Raw genomic sequence first — 24,277 nt, 5'->3', positions numbered from 1 at the left:
GCACACCCTCATCCCAGGAGCGGGGACCAGACTCTTTCCTGCTTACTTTAAGCTGGGCTGAAGCGTGGCAGGGCTCACACTGAGGGAGATTCAGACCTCCACTGTTGCACAGAAACACTTGGTTTTTTCCCTGCCTGCTCTCTCCTTCCCCTGACAAGGTAAAGGACACCTGGACTCTGCCCCACTGAGCCATACCATCCACGTACACACAGCTTGTGGGCTCTGTGGCCAGCACAGCCAGGCCTCTGGGATCTAAACCCAGGCTGCTCCCCGAAAACGCAAAAAAGAAAGTCACACTGACACCCACAAACTTTAAAATTTTTATTCAACAATTTACATCACTTATTGTCTGTCTTAACGTATTCGATCTACACAAATTTCTTTTTTTTTTCCTGATAAAATAATAAAATTTGGATAAATTTTGAAGACCTGTTGGTGCAGAATAAACAAAATTTCAGGTAAGGTTGGGTTTTTTTTTTTTCTTTTTTTTTCTTTTTTCAAAACATATAGTGTGAAGTATGACATCATTGGTAAAGATACATCATGCCATTACAGCTCATGGACATTACCTATCCTTACAGTCCGTGACATCACCCACACCAGCGCAAGGGGCTGCGCCAGACACAGCTACAGCAGGTTTTACACTAAACTCCTCTAGCCACCCTCTCACCACCAGGAAAATGCCTACGCTTTTCCAGCTGGGCACACAGAGTGCATTCACCTAATTGGAAAATACCGGGGAGGGGAGAAGGAAACACAGACTACCTTTACCGACCCGTGTGGTCGCACACTACAACATCGACACCAAAGAGGGGCTGCCCCTCTCTGCAGGTCAGAGGTAATTCAGCTCCTGAGCAGGTAGAGCACAACCCCTCGCAGCGATTTGAATACAAACCAGGAACAAAATGAGAACTTATTGAAGGGGAAGGGGGGCAGGAGAGGAGACAGACCCCGCCCAGCTCTGCCTGCAGGGATCTCTCCGGCCCCAGCTCGCAGTCGCAGTCGAAGCGCGCGGTTGTGTTTTGCACCGCCCTTAACACTGAAATATTCAGGGAAGGGAGAGAGAGGGGCATCAGTCCCCCCAGTAAACAAGTTGAGGACCTTCAGAGGCTCGGAAGCCTCTGAAGGTGTGTAAGTACACGTGTGATGGTAGATAGAAAAGCAGCCCTGTTCTGTATGAAAAAAAGCTGTCAAGTTAGTACAAATTTCTGCCATGGCGAAGGGAACAGGAGGAGAAAGCTGTCAGGGTCCTTCTCCTGTCACAAAATCCCAACTCTCCTGCACACAGGCTCTGGGCTAAGCAACATGTTTCCAAAGGTGGTACCTGCAACCCAACGCACCCAACGCATGAAAACAAAAACAAAATAAAGCTCTCACCCCCAAGGCTGGAGGGAACCCTGTCTCCACTCCAGCCCCGCAGTGGGATAGTGAGGAACCCTGTCCCTCCTGCCTCACAGTGGGAATACACAGCGGTAGGATTCCTCTTGGTTCATTTTGTCATTAGAAGCCTCGAGTTTGCCCACACCACCGGCCTGCAGCGCAGTGGACTGGTCTCCATCCCCTCCCCAAAGCTGCTTTGCGTGGGGGCTCCCCGTCCCCATGGGGACACTGGCGGGTGCCGTCACCACGCTCTCCCCAAAAAGGGCACTGGTTCATCTGACAGTACAAAGTGTATCCGAAGCACAAGCCAGCACACCCCACTCCCTCTGATTCAATTACTAAAGTAGGCTCTTTAAAATAAAAAAATAATATATATATTTATATAGCTATACAGAGAGATACAGAGAAAGCAAAGGAGAGAGAAAGGCTACTAAAAAAATCAAGAAGCGCCAGTTTTCTGCTACAGCTGTCAGCAAAGAACTGTCACCTTACATCATACCCTCTGAGATGGTGAACAGAATGGAGGCAATGACAGCACAGGAATGCAAAAGAGGGCAGATAAGTCACTTCTGGTAATGAGACACAAATTAAACTTTCAAAACATGTGCATAGCTTTATTCATCTGCTTCAAACTAACCTTTTCACGGAGCTTCAGTGAAACCCGAGTGTGCAAAATGCATTTCTAAAAAATAATGCAAGCAAGCTTTCACATTTACTGTGGCAGAAGTACAGAAAGACTCGGACAGAATCATCACACACTGGGGCGGGAGATGGAGAACCCAGAATTGCACAGCTTGGAGTTCTGAGTCACTGACTGCAAACACAAGCGTTTGGATTTCGCTAACTTCAAGCAAGGCATGTTGACTTCTCCTTTACAAAAAAATACTCATAAACCCCACAGAAACAAGAACCACAACCTGGCAGGGAATAAATCCCCTGGATAATGTGATCATGGTGCCACACGAAGCCTGAACTCCAGCAAAGCTAGTTCCAGAGCTTAGCTTGTTTTGGCTCTGCAGGAACACCATGGCAATGCTGATTTTTGTCCGCAGAAGAGCAAAGCAGCTTTTCTTTCTCTCCCTCCCATTCCCCTCCGAAGTCACAGGTGCCACTGCACAGGACTTCATCCCCAAACTAAGACAGCCACTACACAGGCTGGAGTCCAGGTCTCATTTCGATCCAAAGGGTCACCAGGACACCAAGGAACCCTCGACTGTGGATGGGGAGTGGCCCTCCCAGCCACGTCCCCAGCTCACACCCCATCACCTCTCTCCAGAAAGACTAAGCACACATGCAAGGCACATTGAGTCAGATGTACACACACACCTGGGTGTGTAAAAGAGCAAACGCTGGCCAAAAAAGAAATAAATTGATGCTGAATAAACTAACTAAACAGGTAGAGAGCTCTGGCCTATGTATTTGCAGACTATTTTCCAGGCAGTTGTAATCCCCAAGTGTTTTTCCTACGTGACTTTAGACCTTCCTTACTCTTCCCTCACTTTGCAGAGAGGTACTTTATATTCCTAAAGGATCTTCTATAAATAGTCAAGTAAATTCCCTTTCTTCCCTCCAGTAAACTCCTCCTCCAGGGTACACATCCCCCACCACGATGCAGGCGTGACCCATAAAGAGAAGAGGTTCCGGACCTGCCTGTGCCTCATGGCAGCACCTTGATGCAGTGAGACCTCCCTCCACTGCTCCCTAACCCTTTCACTGGCAGGTTTTGGCTGGCTGGATGGCTTCGCCTTGCTTTTTTCTTGGAAAACATCTGACCCCGGGCACCAAGCGCTCCCCAGGTGGAGAAGGAGCCGGTGGGTCCCCAGCACTGGGGTAAGGGCAGGACGGAGGCCACGCAATCCTTAATACTGCTGGTTAACTTCACATTGAGATAAAGCATTCAAAAGATCTTTTTGTAGAGATGAGCAATTTCCTTCTATAGGTAAATTCAAATAGAAAACAAATATATTAAAACCGGAGACGAGACAAGAGCTGACGGAGGTTTTTCCACCTTACAAGTTACCCAGGCACCTTTCCCGCACCACCGGCCATGGAGGAAGGAGAAGCTGAAAACCTCAGGGATTTGCACTACCCTTCCAATAGCAGCTTGAGAAAAGGAAGGAGAGGAAAAGAAGAAAAAAAAAAAAAAAAAGCACAGTGTTCTCTCAAGTTAAAGAGTTCTCCTTTGCTTGCGTTTGCATAGAAATTCCCATAGGTCAGCACCAAAATCAGGTCCACCCCTGTCCTACACCCCAGCTCCCCCAGTTCCTACACTCTCCCAGTTAGTGGCTGTGTTACAGGAGGGTTCAACTATCCGCAGAGGAACTACATGGTCATGTTAAAAAACAAAACAACAAAAACGAAAAACAAAAGTGCATCACACATTCTTGATTTTCAGGGTTACTTATAGCAGCAGCATCAGCATTAATCCAAGACAATGAACAGTTGTAGATTCGTTCTTAAATGCAGCAACACTTAATGAAATGTCTTCGGGGAAGGGCATAAGAGGGTCCTTCTCAAAAGGATAAAAATGAAAATTAGACTATTCAATATGGACAAAAAGGAGATAAAACAAAAATTAAAGACACCATCTTATTTACATTAAAAAAACCCATTCTTGTTAAAATATCTTTACAACACCTAAGCAAAAAAATATGTATTTTAAGAATAAAGCAGAAACTCCTAAAGCAGTATCCATTTTTGGAACCCTTATTTAGCACCTGAGGAAAGACCATATGGAAAGCAGACAGGTTGGGGGGTTTTTTTTGTTGCTTTTTGTTTGTTTTTTTAGAAAACTGTAAGTTGTGTTTTGCTAAATGTTCAGAAGTTTGCAGTACACAAGTTTCATACCACAGAAAGAAATGAGCAATTCTTTTTTTTTGTTGTTTGTTTCCTTCTTTTTCAAGATACTCTAGTCATTAATAAGGCTGTAGAAAAGGGACACTGCTATCCTACAAAATGGCTTTAGAGCTCTGGACACTTTGTACGAAGCCTTCTGATTAACAGTCAAGATAAATCCAGGTCAGCAGCATCCCCTGATCAGGGCACAGGCAGGACTCTTGCTCCAGTCCCAGCACAGGGAGTGGGCTCATGCCCAGGACACGAGGCCACCACAGGGGTCTTTCACCTCCCCCGACATCCACAGCTCCACTCTGCTGTTGCTGAGCAATGCCACTTTAGAAGATCTCAGGCAGGACAGAGGAGCCAGCCTGACCCTGGGGTGTAACATGTACTGGGCAAACCTCTAAAGCTCTGTAATCCCTGGAAGGCAGCACATGGAGATCTCCTTCCCACCAGCCCAGGTTCCTGCTTCCCAGCTGTGTGCACTAGGGTTTTCCCACATGGAAAAACGCTCTGGCGGTGGCCAAAGCCAGAATTACTCTGGCTTTCTTGGCTACTCCACCACACCAGCCCTTCTCCTGCCTTACACCCCGGTGTGAAAATGTGCAGCAGCTTTAAAGTGGGTGAATCCTTGTTCTCTCCCCTCCTGACCTCAACCAGCTCCCTTGTAAACAGCCTCTGTAAGGAAAACAAATCACGACGGATGGATGGACAGAAAAGTCTTGTAGGGATGAGAGGGTGAGACTCCTGAAAGCTTGGGACACCACAGCAACTTACTGAATCAAAACTGGACACAAAGGAAAACTACCAGCAGTTCTGGCTGTGAATGCCATCGCTCCCACATGTCCCTGACATCACCCACTGGCCACTTGGGAAAGGACACTATGGTGCTATCATAATGCTCTCTTGAAGGTGAAAGCACTAATTACACACACAACTGGGAGGACAACTTCCAGCTCTTCTTTTTTTCCTAGCAGGAAGCAATTTTCCTTTCCATTTAGCTGGCTGGTTCACCCATCACCCGCTCCCAGCTGCCAGCCTCACAACCTAGTGAGAATTGGGTTTCTTTCCACATTTCAAAGAAGTTCACAGCAGCTATGAAAGGCAAAAAGTGGGATTTACTAGCTCAGAAAGGTTTGAAGTGGGTTAGTGACAGAATCCACGCCCTGGACCTACCCACTGGTCAGACACAGGAGATTTCTAACAGGTTTCACAGAGGATCGAGGTGGGTTTAAACCAAAACCAAACTCCAAGCAAAGCTTGAAAGCCATTGCTTTGCCAACCCACCAGATGGGTGGAGTGGGAGAGAGCAGACACTGAAGGCCCCAAACCACTGTCATGGAGCAGTTGTTAAATCACCTCTTGGAGCAAAAGGAACACTCCACGGTCCACCAAAGAGCACGCAGATCCCAAGCTGGATCTGGCTGGCACCACACACTCCCGTCGCTATTACACAAGACCCTGTACAAGAGACACCCAGAAGAACCTGCTGGCAGAAAAGGAGAGGTGGGGAATGACCAGAGGAGAAAGGAGACAGCCCCTGCCTGTGCAGGAATCCTCACTTCAGTGAACAGGCAGCTTGGAAAGGGAACCAGAGGAAAGGGACTCACAACAGGAAAACGAGAGAGAAGCCTTAACCTGAATTAGTATCTTCATAGCTAATAAAAAAATAGGTCATGATCTCACCCTTAGTGCCGCTTTCCAATACTACACGTACTTAAGGGGTTTTAAAACTTTCTTTACTCAGTGTAATGAAAACAATGGCACAAATAAATACACGCTCGCTCTCCTCACAAGTCAGATGCTCGCACACGCACCGCCGGCCCCTCGCCCCCACAGACACCCTCGGGTGCAGACCCGGGACAGGAGGCTGCTGCTCCCCTTCCCGGGCTGTATTTGGTTTATGCTACAGTACTAATACTCTGAGTCAAACAAAAAAACAAAACAAAATGTGAGACTTATCAGTAACACCTTATCGTTATTTCAATGTGCTAAATTAGTCACAGCTCAATTTCAGTTTGTTTTTTTTTTTCCTTTTTTTTTTGTTTTTTTTATAAGTATACACAAAAATAATCAGAAAACAGATTAAATCTTAAGATATTTTTAATAAGTGCTCAGTTAAGAATTGTGTGAGGACTTGGGGAGGACTGCAGACAGCGACAGGGCGAGTTACACGACAGCACAAGGAAGCTCCTTCCATGGCCCTGCCTGGCTCTAGGCAAGTCTATCCCAGAAATACCGGGGAGCCGGAGCTACAGGAGCTCAGAGAGAGGAATTCCTAACTGCTTAGCGCTGAGCACACGCCGTGGAGCTCATGGAGACAGACAGACAGACATCTGAACAGAGGATGGTCACAAATACAGCAGAGAAGGTGCTGCCGAGGGTGTTTCTGGATGGGTCCCGCTGGCGAGGCAAAGCCACAGGGATGAGCATCGGGGGAGATCCAGCCCATCCCACTGCTCCAACTGTGGTTCCCTCAGCATTTCTTTTGCTATTTAGGTGACAGACTGGACTAGGCCAAGATCAGAGTCCTCAAATATTCAGCAAGACTCAGACCTTTCTAGAGATGCAGGGTTAGTGCTGCTCAACTCCTCCATTGCCCCGAGTGTGGACCTGGGGCAGGGGGACAGGACAGCACAGACCCCAGGAAAGCAAAACAGGGTGTTTTTGTCTTTTTTCTTTTTTTCTTTTTTTTTTTTTTTTTCTTTTTTTTAATGGAACCCAGCCCTTAAGGCGACAAGTGACTACACAAGGCAAATAAATACACAGCAGAGCCTTAAAGCCAGTAAAACAAACTGGAAACTTTGCTATTAGACTTCAACTTTTTGAAAATAATAATAATAAAAAAGAAAAAAAGAACATTTCTTCCACCTTCATTTTCCCAGCCCCACCATCCAGTTTGTTCAACACTTTAAAGCTCAGGAATGCCCCAGCTCTTCAGCAGCAGAGCTGGAGGTGATTCCGACTTTTGGCAAGCAGTTGGGAGACTCAACAGAATTAAAAATAGGAACGTCGGAGGACTAGATGTCGGGCACATCTGTAAACATGTTATACATCTCAAAGTTACACACACCTGTCGAGGTGGTACAGTTTATAGGTGAAACAGAACTATTTGCGACTGGCCAACCACACATTTCTGAACCTGGACTGATACAATACATGATGACTATATAGTATCACACTCAGTATTATACTATATAGCTTTGGATACATCAAATGGAGTAGGCAATCCATAGTCAAATGTTTAAGCGTGGCAGAAAGCGAGCGTCTTACACAAGGTACAGAATTCAGTTTCATTGTCCCACCATGAACTCATAAGCGTCTCATTCAGGAACAATCTTATTAAAAGTATAAAAACAATTAAAAAAGCCACATGCTACATACTCCTAATTAATTAAAAAAAAGAGGAAAAAAAAGAAAGCGATAGAATTATAGAATATTCTGAGTTGGAAGAGACCCATCAGGATCGTTGAGTCCAACTACTGGCCCTGCGCAGGACACCCCAAGAATCCCACCCTGTGCCTGAAAGCATTGTCCAAACCCTTCTTGAACTCAGACAAGATTGGTGCTGTGACCACTTCCCTGGGGAGGCCATTCCAGTGCTCAACCACTCTCTTGGTGAAGAACCTCTTCCTGCTATCCAACCTAACCCTCCTCTGACTCAGCTTCAGGCCATTCCCTGCCACTGGTCATGAGAGTGAAGAGATTGGTACCTGCCCCTCTGCTGCGCCTTGGGAGGATGTTGAAGACCACAATGAGATCTCCTCTCAGTGTGCTCTTCTCCAGCTGAACAAACTAAGTGATCTCATAAGGCTTCCCCTCCAGACCCTTCCCCATCGTCATGGTCTCCTTTGGATGCTCTCTAAGTAGGGGTCTTTTTCCACTTTGTGGTGCCCAAAACTGCCCCCAGGACTCGAGGTGAGGCCACACCGGTGCAGAGCAGAGCGGGACAGGTGATGCTGGACCCGGTGCCCCCCAGGACATTGTTGGCCCTCATGGCTGCGAGGGCACTGCTGACTCAGATCCAGATGGCCATGGGCCAGGACCCCCAGCTCCCTTTCCATGGCACTGCTCTCCAACCTCTCATTCCCCAGTCTATCCAGGGCTGCCCATCCCAGGTGCAGAATCCAACACTCACCCTTGTTAAATAGTTGGTGATTGCCCATCTCTACTTTGTTGAGGCCCCTCTGCCCTCGAGGGAGTTGCCAGTTCCTCCCAGTTCAGTGTGTCAGCAAACTTATGATCTCTTTGAGTCTGGTATCCAGGTTGTTAATGAGATGTTGGAGAGAACAGGGCCGAGGACGGAGCCCTGTGGAACTCTCTGGGGACCGGACACTGGCCCCGTGGCTGGATGGACAGATCTAAGCACAAAGGGATCCCAAAGTTTTGGGCTTATCTACTCCTTGTAATGCCCCAGAGGGTCCAGTCTCATTTTAGGAGACACCAGCTGCTGCTGACCTGGATACCCAGGAGCCAGGATTAGGCCACAGACACCCAGGGTGAGCTCGGGCTGGTCAACAAACCTATTTCTGCTTTATTCATTTCCCGCTCTTGCACTGGACCCTGTGAACTTTCCACCTTTAAAAAAAAATCCAGAAAAACTGCCCGACCCCCAGATGATTTGGACATGTTACACAAGCTGCAACGGGACAGAGGGGTTACACAGCTGGAGCCTGCACTCTGCTCAGCCTTCCCTACCACTGCTAGGAAGCTTTCCTTTCCCTGGGATTACTTTTTTTTTATTATTTTTTTAAATTATTATTTTCATTCCTAAGTCCTCCATTTTTTTTGTAATAAAATATATTTTTATTAAGAGATAATTAGAAGCAGAGCCCAGAAATACACAGACTGCATTAAAATATAAAAGAGCATTTCCAAGGGGCAGGAAGCCCAGCCATTGGCATTCTATGGACAAATTGAAAAGGATTCAAATTCCCTTTTTTTTTTTTTTTTTAAACTTTTTTCCTTTTTTTGTTATTTTGAAATTTTTTTTTAAGAGAAAAAATAATTCAAGAAGGGTGAAAAGTTAGCAGAACTCAATTCCTCTTCAGTTTTCCAATGAAAATGGGAAAAAAATCCAGCACATTTAGTGTTAGGAGACAGACAGAGCAAATATGAAGCACCTACAGTTGAAAGCAGAAGATACATTTTTTTGTCTTTTTTTTTTTTCTTGCTCCCAGTAATACAATGACATTAAACTGTGGGAACAATGGGTTTTTTTGTTGGTTTTTTTCCATATTAAATGCCTAAACAGATTGCTTATTTTTCCATGTTGTCTTTTAAAATGAAATAACTCTTCAGTTGCAATAGTCCAACGTGTAACAGGAGCCAGGTCAACTGTGTGACTTCACCATGCATCCTAGAACTGCAGTATTACCATCTTTCCCTCAGCAGAATGATCCTTTTAAGACAGTATCACCAGCATAGGATTGCTGCTTTACTCCTGGCAAAACATGCGGATTATAATTCTCTGGAAAAAAAAAGAAACTCTGCAAACTTCAAGGTGTTTCTCCAGCATTCAATGGAAAACAAATCAGAAAAAAAAAAAGAAACCAAACAGGGGAGGTGGAAGGGAAAGGGGAGATGAAGGATGGTGAATCATCCTGATTTCCCTGTGATTAGTGTGTCACTACAGTCACAGAACAAGAAACAGAAACCTTGTCAAGTGGAAATGCCTCTCCAGTGGGTTGCTGTTGCCCTTGTAGACGACAGCAGGAACTTTGAAACCGGGCTTGTAACTGAGTCTGTATTCCTTAATCACTTGCATTCACTCTTTAAACAAAAACAAAACAAAACAAAAATGAAAAAAAAAAAATCTATTCAGTACCGGAGATTAAATAATCACATGTGTAGTCTCGTTGAAATAAATTTTCAGATTCCTTAAGAAGTCTAATTACTTTCAGTTGCCATTTTTAAATAACTATATATATATTTGTATATATTATCCTGTGATTCTAGTTATGGTTCCTCTGCTGCACTGAAGATTTAGAAGGAGCATAAAAGCCTTTTTGTCCCCCAGGAACAGCACAAATGCTGCAGAAAGGTTATAACAGGCAGTCTTGTCTTGCTACCTTCATTGATCCGGGCGATCCATGGCTTCATCATAAGTGATTATCCTTTTGGGATCTGGAAAGAGAGCAGAATTCTAAATTTTGGACAAGCTACTTTCAGGCCCTGTGGCTGAAAATAAACACAAGGTAGCTGGCTGTTAACAGAGTTTTCCTTTGGATGCCCCCACCTGCCAAGCCCAAAGCCAGGTGGGCTCCCACAGAGCAGAGCCTGCTCCCCACAGCAGCACACAGGTCTCCAGGTATGGCTCTTCCCACACAAAACCTCTTCTCAGGTGACTCGTGGGGATACACCAGAATTTAAAACTTATTATTGGATGTGACACCCAACACCAGAAACAGAAAGCAATTTTGTATACACATAGGGAAGAGTCATTAAATCTAATTTGACACTAGGTTTATTGCTCTTTTAGAGACTCTGCTTCTCTCCAAGCAGCTCACCATTGTAGCAAAGCTTATTGTCCTGACTTTCAGCAACCTGAAAGGGAGATAAATCCAGACTACAAACCGCAGGTGCTGAAGAACTGAACCTGGGCATCTCCAGACAGAGACAAGCCACTCTCACTCATCCCCCATCCCAACAGACAGAGCAATTTGGTTCATTTACTCTTTCCAATGTCCTTACCTTGCTTCTGCAAATTCCAAACCGCTTCCATTTCTGTGGAGGCAAAAGGAGACCATTGTTATTATGCAGATTGATGCTGCCATTAGAGACCACTCCAAACACACTTTAATTTTCCAAGTGTGGCAGTTGTGCTGAGGCTTTCAAACAGAGCCAAACCCATCCCAACCCAGCAGCACAGCGCCAGCCCACAGGACTACACAAATTTGACATGAATAATCCAGCAGTAAAAGGCAAAGGGATGGCTGTAACATGGTTTTAAGGGTCAGAGAGCCAAGCTGTGCATCAGAAATGTCATCACCATTCACCAGTCCTACATACCACAGTCTAACTTCAGGCTTTACTACTCTGACTCCAACGCTGCTTTGCACATTACAGCCTCAACGAGGAGCCTGGAGAGATGATTTCTACAAGTTGATGCTTAGTGTGTGTGAAATGAGAACTGCTGGACACAGCGAGCTGCACATGGTTCACAGCGTGCGTGTGCTGAGGCACCAGGCAAGGGCTGCCGTGTGAACATCTCTGCAGAGCTGCTGCCAACACACTGTCCAGGAGCAAGGTGTGATGCTCCACACACCTGGCTTGCACTTGTTCCCCCAATTTACCTCTACAACACATTTGTAGGCTGAAGACAAACCCTTCCCAGTTCTCCCTGGACAAGCATGTGCTTCTGTTTACCCAAGAAATAACAACAAAGTTAAATGCTCTTTTCATTCACACAGAAACAGAAGGCTCTTCCCTTTAAAATATATCCCCCCCCCCCAAAAGTCGCATCTTTACATAACTGTTCAAAACAACTACTTTGAGCTGCTATCAAGTTGGAATTTTGTGAGGTAGAATATTTATGAAGACACTGACTGTACCCAGTGTCCAAGTTCAATAGACAAAATTACAGAAAATGAGTATTTAGTCAGAACGCAACCTGCAAGTGCCACTTTTCAAGTCTCTTTTCTGCCAGAAAGGGTGACAGGACCTTGGTAGGGGCTAGGAAAAGGAGATGGAAAGGGATTATCAGGCTACATGGGATGTGCAGTAAAGCACAAAACAAGGCAGTAAGTAAACTAACCAGCATGGGAAAGGAAGAAGAAAAAGCCCTACAAAACCCATGGCCTCAGCACGATGTGTGCCAAGTGTCACCTCCATCAGTCACCTCCCTTCTCCAACCCTTCATCTGTCCTTTGTCTGCTACAATCTCCAGCTCCCTGGGGCAGGAAATTGCATGCAAATAAATATTGCCAGCCCTCCCTGCACAATTAAGCCTTTTGTAAGGAAGGCCCTGACAAAATTTTACGAGGTCTGTTATTTTTGCGTCAGGATAGTAACAGCAACACTTTGCACTTCTATTGGGGAGCCCTAAGTGCTTTGGGAATAGTAGCCAGCCTCTAACACCCCAGGGATAGAAGCAGGCTGGCGAGGGACTGCCTCCCTCATCTGCCAGATGCAGATTCCCCTGAAGTAAAATGAACCAGCTACTAAAATTACCTCCCGTGGAGCGAGTTTTCCATTCAGCGCAGTTTGATGCATCATTTCCTAACAGCTAAAGAACATCTCCCGTTTTAACAGCTTTCCCCAAAGGCAGGGGACAGAAAACTACTCTCGAGTTGTTGGCTCCTGCACATTAGAGCAACATTTGAGCATCAAATACAAGGAGGAGCTGAAGCACCATCCACCACTATACCCCCATGCAGAGACCACGCTGTCCTGTGCACTTCATTTGGCCTTAACTCTGGACACAATGTGAACTCCTCGTATTAAGAATATCTGACAATAAGACCAACAGATAAACAGATATACAAACAGAGATACTGTTAAGAACACAACAAAAAAACTACTAAGTTGACAAAGCTCTGTTAAAAAAAAAAATTTAACAAACTTACAACCTTTTCAGACTTCAATTTCCCTTCTCCTCCTTCAGAAAGGGAGGGTGGTGTAAAGTGTCCTGGAAATCCCAGACACCTGGACACACTGGCTGGCAGATGCTCAGCCTGAGCAAGCTACAAAACCAAAGACCATCAGCAAACAAATGCAATAATAGCTCTTACTAAATATCACCTGCCATCAGCAGAGCAAGGTCCTCCCCTCCAGCTGGCAGCACAGGGCCAGGGGACAGCACAGGTTAAGCACACTGACCAACTGAAACAACTTCACAAGAGAAAAAAAAATGTCCGAGGCTAACTGCCACACAAAACTAGGGGAAAAAAAGGGATTTCTTCAATCTTAAAATTGAATTATATGATTTATTCTGCTTTACTTGGTAATACAGTAGAGTTTTCCTGTCAGTTCCAGACTGTGGTCACCTATGACTGACAAAAGGCGCTGTGACAAACGCCAAGGCCACTGTCACAGGGTGACTTGGTGACTGACCTGGTGAGCAGGCAGCTCAGCAGAGCCACTGCTGCCCAGTGCTTGGCTCCAGCCATGCAGAAGGAAAGACAGCCCCCAAGCACTGGGCATGCAAGAGGCCCCAAGCGAGCTTTCAGCCCTCCTTCCTTGGGCTCAAAGAGCTCTTTTCTTGAGCCTCTCTTCCCTGGGTAAAGCTTCTAGAGTGAGTTTAAGCAAAGGACTCCTACAGCTGCTTATCCTGCAGAAGAAAAGGGGTATCCTCACCATCAGCCCAAGTCCTGTCTCTCAGATACTGCCCCCAAACCCAGTACTGCTGCTTTCCAAAGACCTTCCCAACAGGAGCCACCATTCCCAAAACCAGACATGTGGCTGAGGAAACAGCAAACCTTCTTCTCAAGTGGACTCCAACCCAGCTGGAGAAAATGCCATCAACAAATCCTTGCACAACCCAGCCCTGCTCCAAGCCAGGGGCAGAACAAGGTCACCTCCTGTACCCCTTCCAACTTCTCATTTCCAGGATTTTGTACAATTAGCTCACCTCTCTACAGCCCTCAGGCTCGTGGTTTACTGAGGAACTGCCTGGGGCAGACAGTCCCAGCCACATCCACCTAAAGCATTTTTCTGGGGACTATCACTGAAACAAAGGGTCACTGGAGGAAAGCTTTGATGTCAGGAACAGACTAAGGCATACTCCGGTGAATAGTGCTGGGATTCCTCATAGGTCAATAAACTTTACAGCAGGACTGGTACACAACCTTGGAGGGGAAAGAAGTGTTTCTGTAATAACTTCCTAAGACAAGCACTTTTACACACATTTTCCTTGCTAGAGAGGCAGTCCCTGCTAACAGAAGTGTCTGCACAATGCCACGCTACTATTTCACTGTCCTTATAAATCCCAAAATTCTCCCTAAAATACAACACTAAAGAAATAACAAGAAGGGACCATTCTCATCTGATTTTTTTCTGTTTGTATCTGCAGGACAATGATTAAGTATGGGGATTGCCCTGGAAACAAAGCAAAGAGTAAGTATTCCATGCTGTGGAGACTCATGGCTGCACAGCATACACTGTACTCATCCTGACAACTGGAAAGAGCAGGGACTGGAAGGAGAATTAAATCAGCTTTTGCCCCACAACTCAGGCCCCACAAGGCCATAACCAACAGAGCGAGCTCTAACCCCTTCCCACCAAGGGGGGATGGGACACCAAGGCTTTTTTTTCCCCCCTCTCCTGATGTAAAGGATGAAAATTGCTGAATTCACAGCTCTGCTATTTCTTCTGACCCAGTTCACCATTCTGGCGAACGCCACTCCTGGCTGGCCCACACTGCCTTGCTCTATTTTCCATGCTGCTCTCCTGCTTCTTCACGCGAGCAGAGATGCTGCTGCCATCGAGATGCTGAGAAGGAACAAAGCGGCGCAGCACAGGCAGAAACTCAGGGGCAAGAGAACAAGGGAAACCCTGCAGCTCCCTCTCCTCCACCCATGTGGGTCTTTGCTGCTGTGCAGCTGAGCTGGAGGCCTCAATTATTTGCTTTTTAGCTCAGGACAAGCAAATTATTGAGCTTCCCACCACAAAGCTTGCCATTTAGAGCTCAGTGTTAGTGACAGCCTGACCTGGAAGACTGCAACTGCCTGAACATGACAAAATTCTCCAAAGCATTGACAATTATTCTGATATGAAGTGTTTCATCCAGCTGTCATTAAAAGGAGGACTAAAGCAGTAAGAAGATGCTGGTTTCAATGCAAGTAAAGCTGACATATACTCAACCTCCTTATCTGAAGGACCAAAATATCTGCAAGAATCAGTTTTACCTCAAAAAGATAAGGATTTTGGCAATGTCACACAAAGGCAGAAGTTCAACTCTAACCTAGATAGGGGACAATGACTCGAAGCAAGAGCACCACTTCTTCTTGGGCCTTCCAGTCTCCCATGTGAAGCCCATCCCTGTCTCCAAGCACATCCAGAGCAGGCCCACCAGCACCGAGCTAAATCAGATCTCCCTTGGTAAATGAGATCTGTCACCCGTGAGTGTTTCAAGGCACTGTCACAAACACCGAGCAGCACGGGCTGTCAATGAAGGCAGCCACATTGAAGGATCGTGTTTTACACTCAAGCAGATCAGATGATCAAGGAAGTCTTTCTGCCCTTCAAACAGAGGAAAAAATAAAGAAGAAGCAAGGCATGAAGCAGGGGTACAAGGAAACCAACAGGAAAAGCTTCCAAGAGATGAACAAGAGGGTGCATCATCATCATCCTTGCCTAAATGTTCCCAGTGCTCTGACTTCTGGGGAAAAAGCACTCTGGGTACAGGCAAAAGAACACAGGAATCCACCAGGACCTCGCTGTGCTCTGCAGCCACCCAGCCTCACACCCCAGCACAGCACAGCCTTGCCAGCACTCAGGGATACTGTGGTGAGTTACAGGAGCACCGTACCAGAGCCAGTCTTTTCTGGGTGCCACCTCCTCCATCCATCTTTCCACGGGGAAGCTGTGAAGCAATTATAGTTTATAATGTCCTGTGCAGTCGCTGGGCAAACCACGCATAGGAAAGCCTGGTTTGCTGGAACAAAGCTACTGAGTAAGCTGGAGGCTTTCCCAGAGAAATTTACAGCCCAGAATGAGGATCCACAGAACCTGGCCACAGTTATAGGCACAGTGCATAAAAGGGTGCACAGTTGTGACATTCAAAGCACCCCAACCACTCACACTACAGCTCATTCTTGACTGCAACACCCAGAGCTTCATCCTTGCACTGAACTACTGCACACGGAGCTCAGAGTGGGGAACACGGCAGGACCCCACAGTGCTCCATACTCACCCCTGTCCTTGTCCTGTGATCGTTTCTCTTTGTGTTCATAACCCCAAGGGCAGGGCAGATGCAAAGATCAAACTACCGAGACTTTGCTCAAAAGCAAACAGATCAATCTGAGAGGGAGAAGTTCACCCGACTCTCAAAATCAAAACCAAACAGTCTGAGGACCCGACTGCCCGGAATGCCCTAACACCGACCCAGGCAAACCCACGAGCTCTCCCAAGCAAGGAGGAAAAGGCAGCTTGTGAAAAAGGAACTGAGTGAAATCGTTCTTTTCCTACTCAGAGGAACTGGCTGGCTTGGAGTTGGACCTCAGGAAAACAGCCCAAGATAAACGGAGAGAACAGTGTGGGAATTAACCCCCGCACTGCCGTCCTGCTAACGCACCCCACAGCTCCGGTTTTGAGGCATTTTACAGTACACGGTGGGCTCTGGCTGCAGGACCACGGCCACGGAGAGAGGACAGGAAGCACCGTTCCTCCAAATATTCCTTAACCCAACTCACCCCAAGGGTGAAATGCAACGCTCATTATCACAGAAGTACTAAGACCGGGACTGATCTCTTGCTTTGTAAAGCAGCTTTTGAACTCTAAATAGGAGGAAAGACAAGCCCAAGCTGTTTGGAGCACCCCATCACTGCATTAATGACAATGCTGATTAGAAACATCCATCATCTTTTACCCCTAAATAACACCTTGAAAATGGCACACACGTAACCTGAAAAAGAAATTAGCAGAGATGAGTGCTGGGGCAGGATCGGGTATCCCCAGGCCATCGTAAGGATGTTTGCTCTGGATGCTCAAAGCAAGACCATTCACATGCAGAAGAAGAGCAGAGAACAGTATTTTATCGGGTGCTTTAAGTGGCCATTCTTGCCAACAAATGTAATTAACTCCCGTGTCTAGAAGAGCTCAACGCAGCCAGGCTTTGAAGTTAACACCTCCTTGAGAGGACATGGGATGGGAGTGTTCTTTATTTTCCTGTTGTTCCTATTGTTTCTGCCTTTCACAGCAAGTGAGAATGGGAGAGCTGATGAGCCTTGCTGGCAGCACAATTGCTTTTCCACAAGTTCAGGCCGACAAAAAGAGAGAGGCTAACAGAAATCTAGGGAATATTTGCAAAATTAAGAAAAATATCACCGAGGATTTTCTTTTCTCTTATCTTTTCTGATACTCCTATTTTCTGATGGGAAGCTGGCATTTAGGCCGCAAGCAGACACAAAAAATGAGAACAGAAAGCCTGCTTTAATGCTGGAATAAACTGAGTAGAAGGGAGAGGACCCAGATAAAATCAGTTGATGAACACTGCTCTCAAGAATACTAGAGCTTGAAATGTAAACATCTTGAGAGGGAGATGACCTGGAAAAAATATTTGGAGTTATTATTTTTAAATGACTGGGCTTGTCATTACTATAGGAAGGCATCTGAGTTTATGCTATACAGAGTTTGTGAAGTAGTAATTCAAGAACTTTGCAGTGGGTCTAAACAGCAAATTTGCCAAAGCCAACCAAGTACCAACCCTCTGCAGAGGGGAGCAAGACATTATCCCTGTATGCATGTGGAATACTAAACAAAAAAAGGATGATCACCTTGTTCCCTTCAGGGTAGAGGGGTGCAGGGAGAGGGAAGGGGGTCAAAAAAAAGGGACTGCCCCTGTGTTGGTCAAGAGTGTGTAAATAACACTGTGACAAAAGGGAACACACAACCAGACTCCTGTTAGCACTGAGCCACCACCAAAAGCCAAGAACTGCCCCAAGACCTCAGAGCTTCTGGGGCTGAGGCTAAAGCAGAAAGCAAACCATCCCACAGGCTTCCCTCTCTTCGTTCCCATTTTAAAGTGTCTGTATCGTGTTTGAGTCATTTCAATCTCAAAAAAACAGGAGAAAAAGGGAGCTGGACTACAAAGGACTCCATGAAAGCAATAAAATCATCTGAAAGATGTGGTCTACAAAGACAAGGAGAGAATTCAATCTGCAGCTTACAGAGGAGCTGGTAAGAAAAGATTGGTCTTGCTGTTGCTGTAATACTCAAGGGCAGGGAAAAAGTGTGTGTGGGGCACACTTTAAAAAATAAATCACACCTACAGCTGTAGGAATAATTTTTTCTTCCTTCAAAGCCATGATTTCATGGTCTGATCTGCCCAGGGGAGAAGCTGCAACACTTTGGTGGCAGAGGTGTGAGTACAGACTATGAAGCCTTCACAGGGACAGAATATCACCTGGTACATCTGGAACAGAGCAGCTGAACCTACACATTTAACTCCTTCTAATGCTTAGGAGGACCTGCTAAGTATCATCCCTATCAACATCACTCATGCCTGTCCACGGGAACAGAGAAACAAATACCTCTTAACATTAATTAAACAACCCTTTGAGTAACTTCCCCAAACCATTATTGCCACGAGAGATCGGCAAGCAAAGAAAAGGTCGTTGTTAAAACAATTAGAATTTCTGGAAGGAACTTATCATGTTAGAATATTGCACTAATAAAAATAAAAGAAAAAAAAAAGAAAAAAAATAAGAGAACGCCCTTAGGCAGCAAGTTAAGCCATTACCTTTAGTGTGATATAGAATAGCAGCCCTCAGGTCAAAAGAACCCCAGCTATCTTTCCTTTCTAGGCCTCTCTGGTACCTCTGTTCTTTGGCGGAGGCTAGCAAATTGTTCGTAGGAGAGGCCAGAGGATTCTCTACTTCATAGTCTTTTGAAAGAAACACTAAAGCACCTTGGCTACCGGTGTCTGCCTTTTGTAGGTCACCTGTGTGATGCGACTCCAAAGCTAAGACACCACCCTCAACAGCAGTCCCAGGCTTAAGAATAGCACTAAGAATTTGAGGGCTAGTCCGTTTATCCAGCTCATAAGCCTTAGGAAACACAGGTTGTTCAGTTCCTGAGGGAATGATTTCAGCACACTGTGAAACCAAAGTGGCAGGATATTCCCCTTGAAATGTCACTTCCATTAACTGATTATCCGCAGATTTCCCCACAACGGTTTCAGGTCCAGCACTGGGCTCGTTTATGAAAGACAAGCCCCACTGATTCTGGAAGATATCCCCCAGGTTCTGCTGATTCGTCTGCGAAGGGAAATCGACTTGCGCTGTCCCCAGGAGCACAGTTTGCATATTTGAAGGGTAGATAAAAAGGCCAGATTTCTTTTGTTCGAGGGCTGTCGAAGTTGTACTCATGTCCTGGGGTACTGACTCGGAGGAAGTCGATGGTACAGTACTAGCAGCAGTTGAGAGCAGTGGCTGGGCCCCTGGGGAATACACACTTCCATCGGTCCCTGCGAGGATCGGCCCGTTGGAGAAGCTGGCAGAAGTGACAGATTTCATAGCAGACATGGGGACTTGGGACAGTCGACTTGATGTTTGGGCCTGAGTTTCCCCAGCAGATGACGAAGATGACGAGGATGATGTGGATGGGGTTTGAGCTGCTTTGTTGAGGTTTTCTTTAACTTTACTTGCATAACTAATTTTGGGAACAATTTTAGCACTGCTATTGTCCACTGGAAAAACTGGGGGTGGTTTAAATAAGGTCCATGAGTCCTCTTTAGACGTAGCTGACGATGCGTGCTTCCCTTTGGGTCGGTCATCAAACTTCTTGCCGCTAATCCCAGGTTTGGCATCAGAGTTTTTCCGCGGTACGTCCCCAAGCCCAGGCTTTCCCCGGCCTGCTCCACCAGCCCCAGCCTCGTATTTCCAAACAGGCTTAGTATTTTCAATTCGGTTCCCCTTTTGTTCACTATAATCAGGCTTGAAACTCTCAAGTTCCTGTTTCAAGGTTGGTGCGCTGACCTCCTGCTGCATTATTTTGTCCTGTACTAGATTCAAGTTCTCGCAACCCTTGGCACTGTTGCGCCTGCCTTTCCTTTTTTTAGGCGTAGTATATCCACTCTCGGAGCCACTACCATCGTTGTCGGCCCCTTTGCCTACGTAGCCATTTGTGATGTAGCTGGAATTATTGGTCACCACACCGTTTGGAATAGCCACTCCCTCTGGCTTGTCTGAGGACTGGTTTTCTCTGTGTTTGTTTTCGTAGGACTTCTCATTCTTTTTGTCCATGCTATTTTTCTGAATGAAGTTCTTGGTTTTGATTCCAGCTTTCCCCAAAGCACTGGCCTTCACAGTCTGCTTTGGGGTGACATTAGAATCTACGAGCTGCTGGCTGCCATTGGGTACCCTGGATCCTGGGGTGGTGGCTTCATCAGAGCACAGGCCCTTTAGTGACACTTCTCGTTCTCCTGCGTTACCATTTAGCTCTCCGTAGCCTAGAGGGAAGCCAAAAACAGCAAAAGGCAAGAATTAGAATGTGAAATGTTAAGACTTGTCATTGCAGAAAGCTGCAGTCAGCCCCAAACATACCCAGTTTCCTCATGCAGACATTTTAAAATAGGAAAATATCTAGTCTCTGAGGTAAAGCAGCATAAATTTATTTGCTGGAACCCACAGCAAGAAGGGTTAAGCAGAAAGGACCAGCCATGACTGACTCTCACATAACTGAGTGACACACAGATAACATAACAAAGCAAAACAAAATACAGATACTATGTCAGGAAAATATACTGTACTGAAGATCTCTGGCAAGCTGGGGAGCTATTTCATCAGCTACTATTTCCAGGTCACAGAGAGGAAAAAATTAATTCCCAGGATGCTTCAAGACAGCGGGATCCGCTGCCTTTGTGACAAGATCTGTGGAGGTTCAGAATACACACTGTGAACAAGGGACAACTACCATTTCCATCAGCTCCAGGGCCTGCAACACCAGCAGTCCTCCTTCCCACCCTCCTCCCAAATGCCATCTCAGTAAAGGGGTGGGGAGGAAAAAAAAAGAAAAAGGCAGGATTTCCAAAAGGACATGTGCAAGTCCAGTTGGAAGATGGAGGGAAGAAAATGTGACCGCATCTCCTCACCACATTTCAAGACAGTGAACCAGCACCTCCCTACACGTGCTCTTTTGCACTGAAAAGGTGACAAAACTGAGAAGAAATGCATCCCTGTAAGCACCCTTCTGCTGCCACCAGGAACTGATCTCTTGCCCACTGAAAAACTAGTATTTCAGAGTCCCCAAGAGAGCTGGTATGAGCTGGAGACCCGAGAAATCAAGTACCTGCTGAGGGCTCCAACTCACAAAACCATGAGATTGTGCTGTACACTCAGCTTTCATTTTTCCTTCTGAAGTTCACTTCTAGGCCTTATGGCTCTGAAGGGAATATTGGGAGTGCAGTTCAAGCAGAACTGGAAGCCCAGACAGTCCACACTGAACCAACTTAACTTCCTCTTTGTTTTTTCCCTTTTAAATATATCTGGCCAGAGGCCGGCTGCTTTCGAGGACCCTGGCTACAGTGCCCCAAGAGAAGCCCTGGAGCCCCACTGGGAGACAGGGAGAGCACACTGTGCCCTGCTTAACAAATGCACTCCAGCTGCGGACGGAGCAGAGGGATCCCTCCTACTGCTGCTCCTCTGACTCATCCGTCCTCCTTCCCGAGGCTGGAAAGCCTTACATCCCCCACAACCACTGACCCACCTAAGGCTCCATCTGCAGCCACGGTGGCACGGAGTCAGCACAGAAAGGGAGTCCCTCAACAACTGGAGCGGGCAAAACTCCAGCTTGAAAAAGAATGTTTTTGTTGTTGCTGATGTTGTTGAAATTAACTGCTGTAACTAAAAATCATTGTTACCCTCACATCCTGGAGCCTCAGATGTCTGGCAGATGTAACAGCTCAAGTTCTGTGCAAGTCGGGAACACAAGAATCCTTGTAGGAACCTTTACAGAAATTCCACAACTGAGTTTGCCGAGGGGGATCAAAAAGGATTTTACTACATCCAAGTATCTGTAACCACCACAACTTCCACTATAGCTTTCAAATATGTTGTTAAGAAAATTAACCATAAATACTTCACCCCAGAGAGAACTAGTACAGTGGGATCCTCTAAAATTAAGTATTTCAGAATAGCGTGAAGAGGAAGCCCTCTCAAGAGCAGCGTGTTACAGCTGACCTTGTATGACTCAAGACTTCTGACACCACTTGTTAACGAAACAAAACAATAAGAGTGGTCATAAGACCATTGCAGATGAGGAGTGAAAGAACAAAATGAAGAACAAAATCCATTTCAGTAAGTCAGTGTGTCAGCAGTTTCTAGTTCCAATCTCAAGTATTCACAGCTCAGCTGCCTGAGTTTTCTCCAAATCAACATTTGGCACAGCTGGCCTTGGCCTGGACATGGAGGTGCAGGAACCAAAATTTAGGGGAGAGAGAAAAAACCACGATGGTAAGAAGAACAGGTGAAGAGGATCTGGCAAGCTCACAAACCGTTTCAGAGCTGGAAAGGGAGGGGTGCCAGCCTAGGCACATATTAAAACCCTGGGCACGCTGCAAACAGTGAAATGACTACTCAACTTATTTTTGCTCGGTAACTTATTTTAGCGTGTACCGGATCAGGTCCCTCCCTGCCTGCCCAGGCTGCACATGGGGCACTGCCGACCCCGCTCTGCTGCTGCCAGGCCCCCTCCCACCTCGTTATGTAAAAGGAAAATTCAAGGGAAGAAAAAAAAAAAAAAAAAATGTACGCGGCACTCCAGCCGGCTGGTGGCCACGCACTCGCTTTGACCCCGCACAAGCCCCCCCAAAAGGGGTTGCTGGAGCCGGGGAGCCCCCCAGGAGCGCGGCGAGGGCTCCGGCCCTGCCCGGGATCGGCTCCCCCCGCGCCGCTGCCCGGCCACCGCCTCTGCGGCTCTGCCGCCCGGCCAGCGGCGGCTCGGCACGGCCCGGGGGCCGCAGCCCCGGCCCCGGCGGGGAGGAGGCGGCCGAGCGCCCTGGGCCGGGCCGGGCCGCGCCGCCTCCCGCCGCCGGCGGGGCCGCGCCGGGCCCCTCCGTCTGCTCTGACTCATTGATCCTGGCGCTCATCAATCGCCCGGCCGCCCCCGCGCCCCCCCGCGCCCCCGGGACCCGGCCGGCGGCGGCAGCGCGGCCCGGCCCCACGTGCCGGCGGGCGGCGGTGCCGGCGGGCCCGCGGCTCCCGCAGCCCCAACATGGCGGACAGGAAGCGGCCCCAGCGCGGCGGAGAAGCTTCGAGCCGGGCCGGGGGAGGCGGCGGCGGAGGAGGAGGAGGAGGAGGAAGGGGGGGGGGGGAGCCGCCGCCGCCCCGCGAAGGTCACAGGCCCCGTCCCGCTGCCCGCCCCAACCTGGTCTCCGCTTCGGCGCCTCCGTGTGCTGCGGGCCGCCGTGCTTGTGCTCGTGGCGGAGCGGCGGCTTGGGCTGGGCTCGGCCGTCGGGCGGCGGCAGGTAGGCGCTCTGCGCGTGGTGGTGGTGGTGGCCGTAGTAGTAATAGTGGTGGTGGTGATGGTGGTGGTGGGGCTGCTCCTCCATGGGGGGCGGCTGGCGGGGCCGGGCCGGGCTGGGCGCTCGCTGCTGGGCCGTGCGGCTCCGGCGCGGGGACGCGGCTAGCGCGGGGGAGGCGGCGGACTGGCAGCGCCCGCCCTGCAATCAGCGAGCGGCGCTGCCGCGCCCGCCCTCCGCCCCGCCCCGCCGCGCCGCGGCCGGGAGAGAGCCGGCACGGCCAGCGCGGACCCGCCCGGCCGCCCCCTCCCCGGGCCAGCGGCAGGTGAGGCTGCCAGGGACGGGGCTGTTTCGGGGCGGGCGCGCTTCGCCGCCTCCCCGTGCGAGCGCGGTAGAGCCGGAACGAGCGTCCACGGCGGAGCCGCCTCCGTCCCCGGCCCTCGCCGTTGGGGTGTTCCATAACCGGCGGGGAGCGGCGTGCGGCCCCGGGGGGGGTTTCACCGCAGGGTCACCGGGAGGAGGGAGGCCCAGGATGCTCCAAAGCCGCGTTTTACCGTCATGGAGCGGGTGAACCGCGCCCCGCAGCAGGCGTAGAGGGTTGGAACAGCCCCAGCCAGCAGCACGCGGAGGGGATCTGGGCAGGAATGTGATCACCGTGAGCGGCCGGGTTCCCAGCAGCAGCCACGGAGAGCGCGGAGCAGCAGCAGCGCCCCGAATCGCTGCCGGGCCGAGCTGCAGCGCTCCCGCGGCAGCCGGAGCTCCCGCGGCTCCAGGGCTCCACCCGCAGCCGCCCGGGCGGACCCGCCGCTCCCCGCACGGACTCGCCACCGGGCGTGCTCAGCACCCACCCGGTCCGGGAAAGGTGGGCTCACTAAATGCACCTGTCCATCTCCGAGAGAAGCACCGGAGCTTTGACTGATACTTAACAAAAGATCAAAG

General features: G+C 48.3%; 1 protein-coding gene across 2 annotated transcripts; it reads right to left on the bottom strand.

The window, feature by feature from the left end:
* Positions 1 to 307: 307 nt before the first annotated feature.
* On the bottom strand, positions 308 to 23,448 carry NUFIP2 (nuclear FMR1 interacting protein 2). 2 transcript variants are annotated; one of them, XM_048324319.1, is made up of 5 exons: positions 23,245 to 23,448; positions 18,620 to 20,329; positions 10,912 to 10,944; positions 10,290 to 10,344; positions 308 to 9,990 (listed from the first exon to the last, which is right to left on the bottom strand). In XM_048324319.1, exons 1-4 carry the CDS (start codon positions 23,426 to 23,428, stop codon positions 10,292 to 10,294), a joined length of 1,980 nt encoding a protein of 659 aa, XP_048180276.1. In that variant the 5' UTR covers positions 23,429 to 23,448; the 3' UTR covers positions 308 to 9,990; positions 10,290 to 10,291. The 2 variants fall into 2 exon arrangements, with proteins under 2 accessions (XP_048180276.1, XP_048180275.1); XM_048324318.1 differs by having other exon boundaries at positions 308 to 10,344.
* Positions 23,449 to 24,277: the final 829 nt, after the last annotated feature.

This window comes from Corvus hawaiiensis, chromosome 20, assembly GCF_020740725.1.
Source record: "Corvus hawaiiensis isolate bCorHaw1 chromosome 20, bCorHaw1.pri.cur, whole genome shotgun sequence".
Taxonomy (NCBI): Eukaryota; Metazoa; Chordata; class Aves; order Passeriformes; family Corvidae; genus Corvus; species Corvus hawaiiensis.
This window is presented reverse-complemented; position numbering and strand designations above follow the sequence as displayed.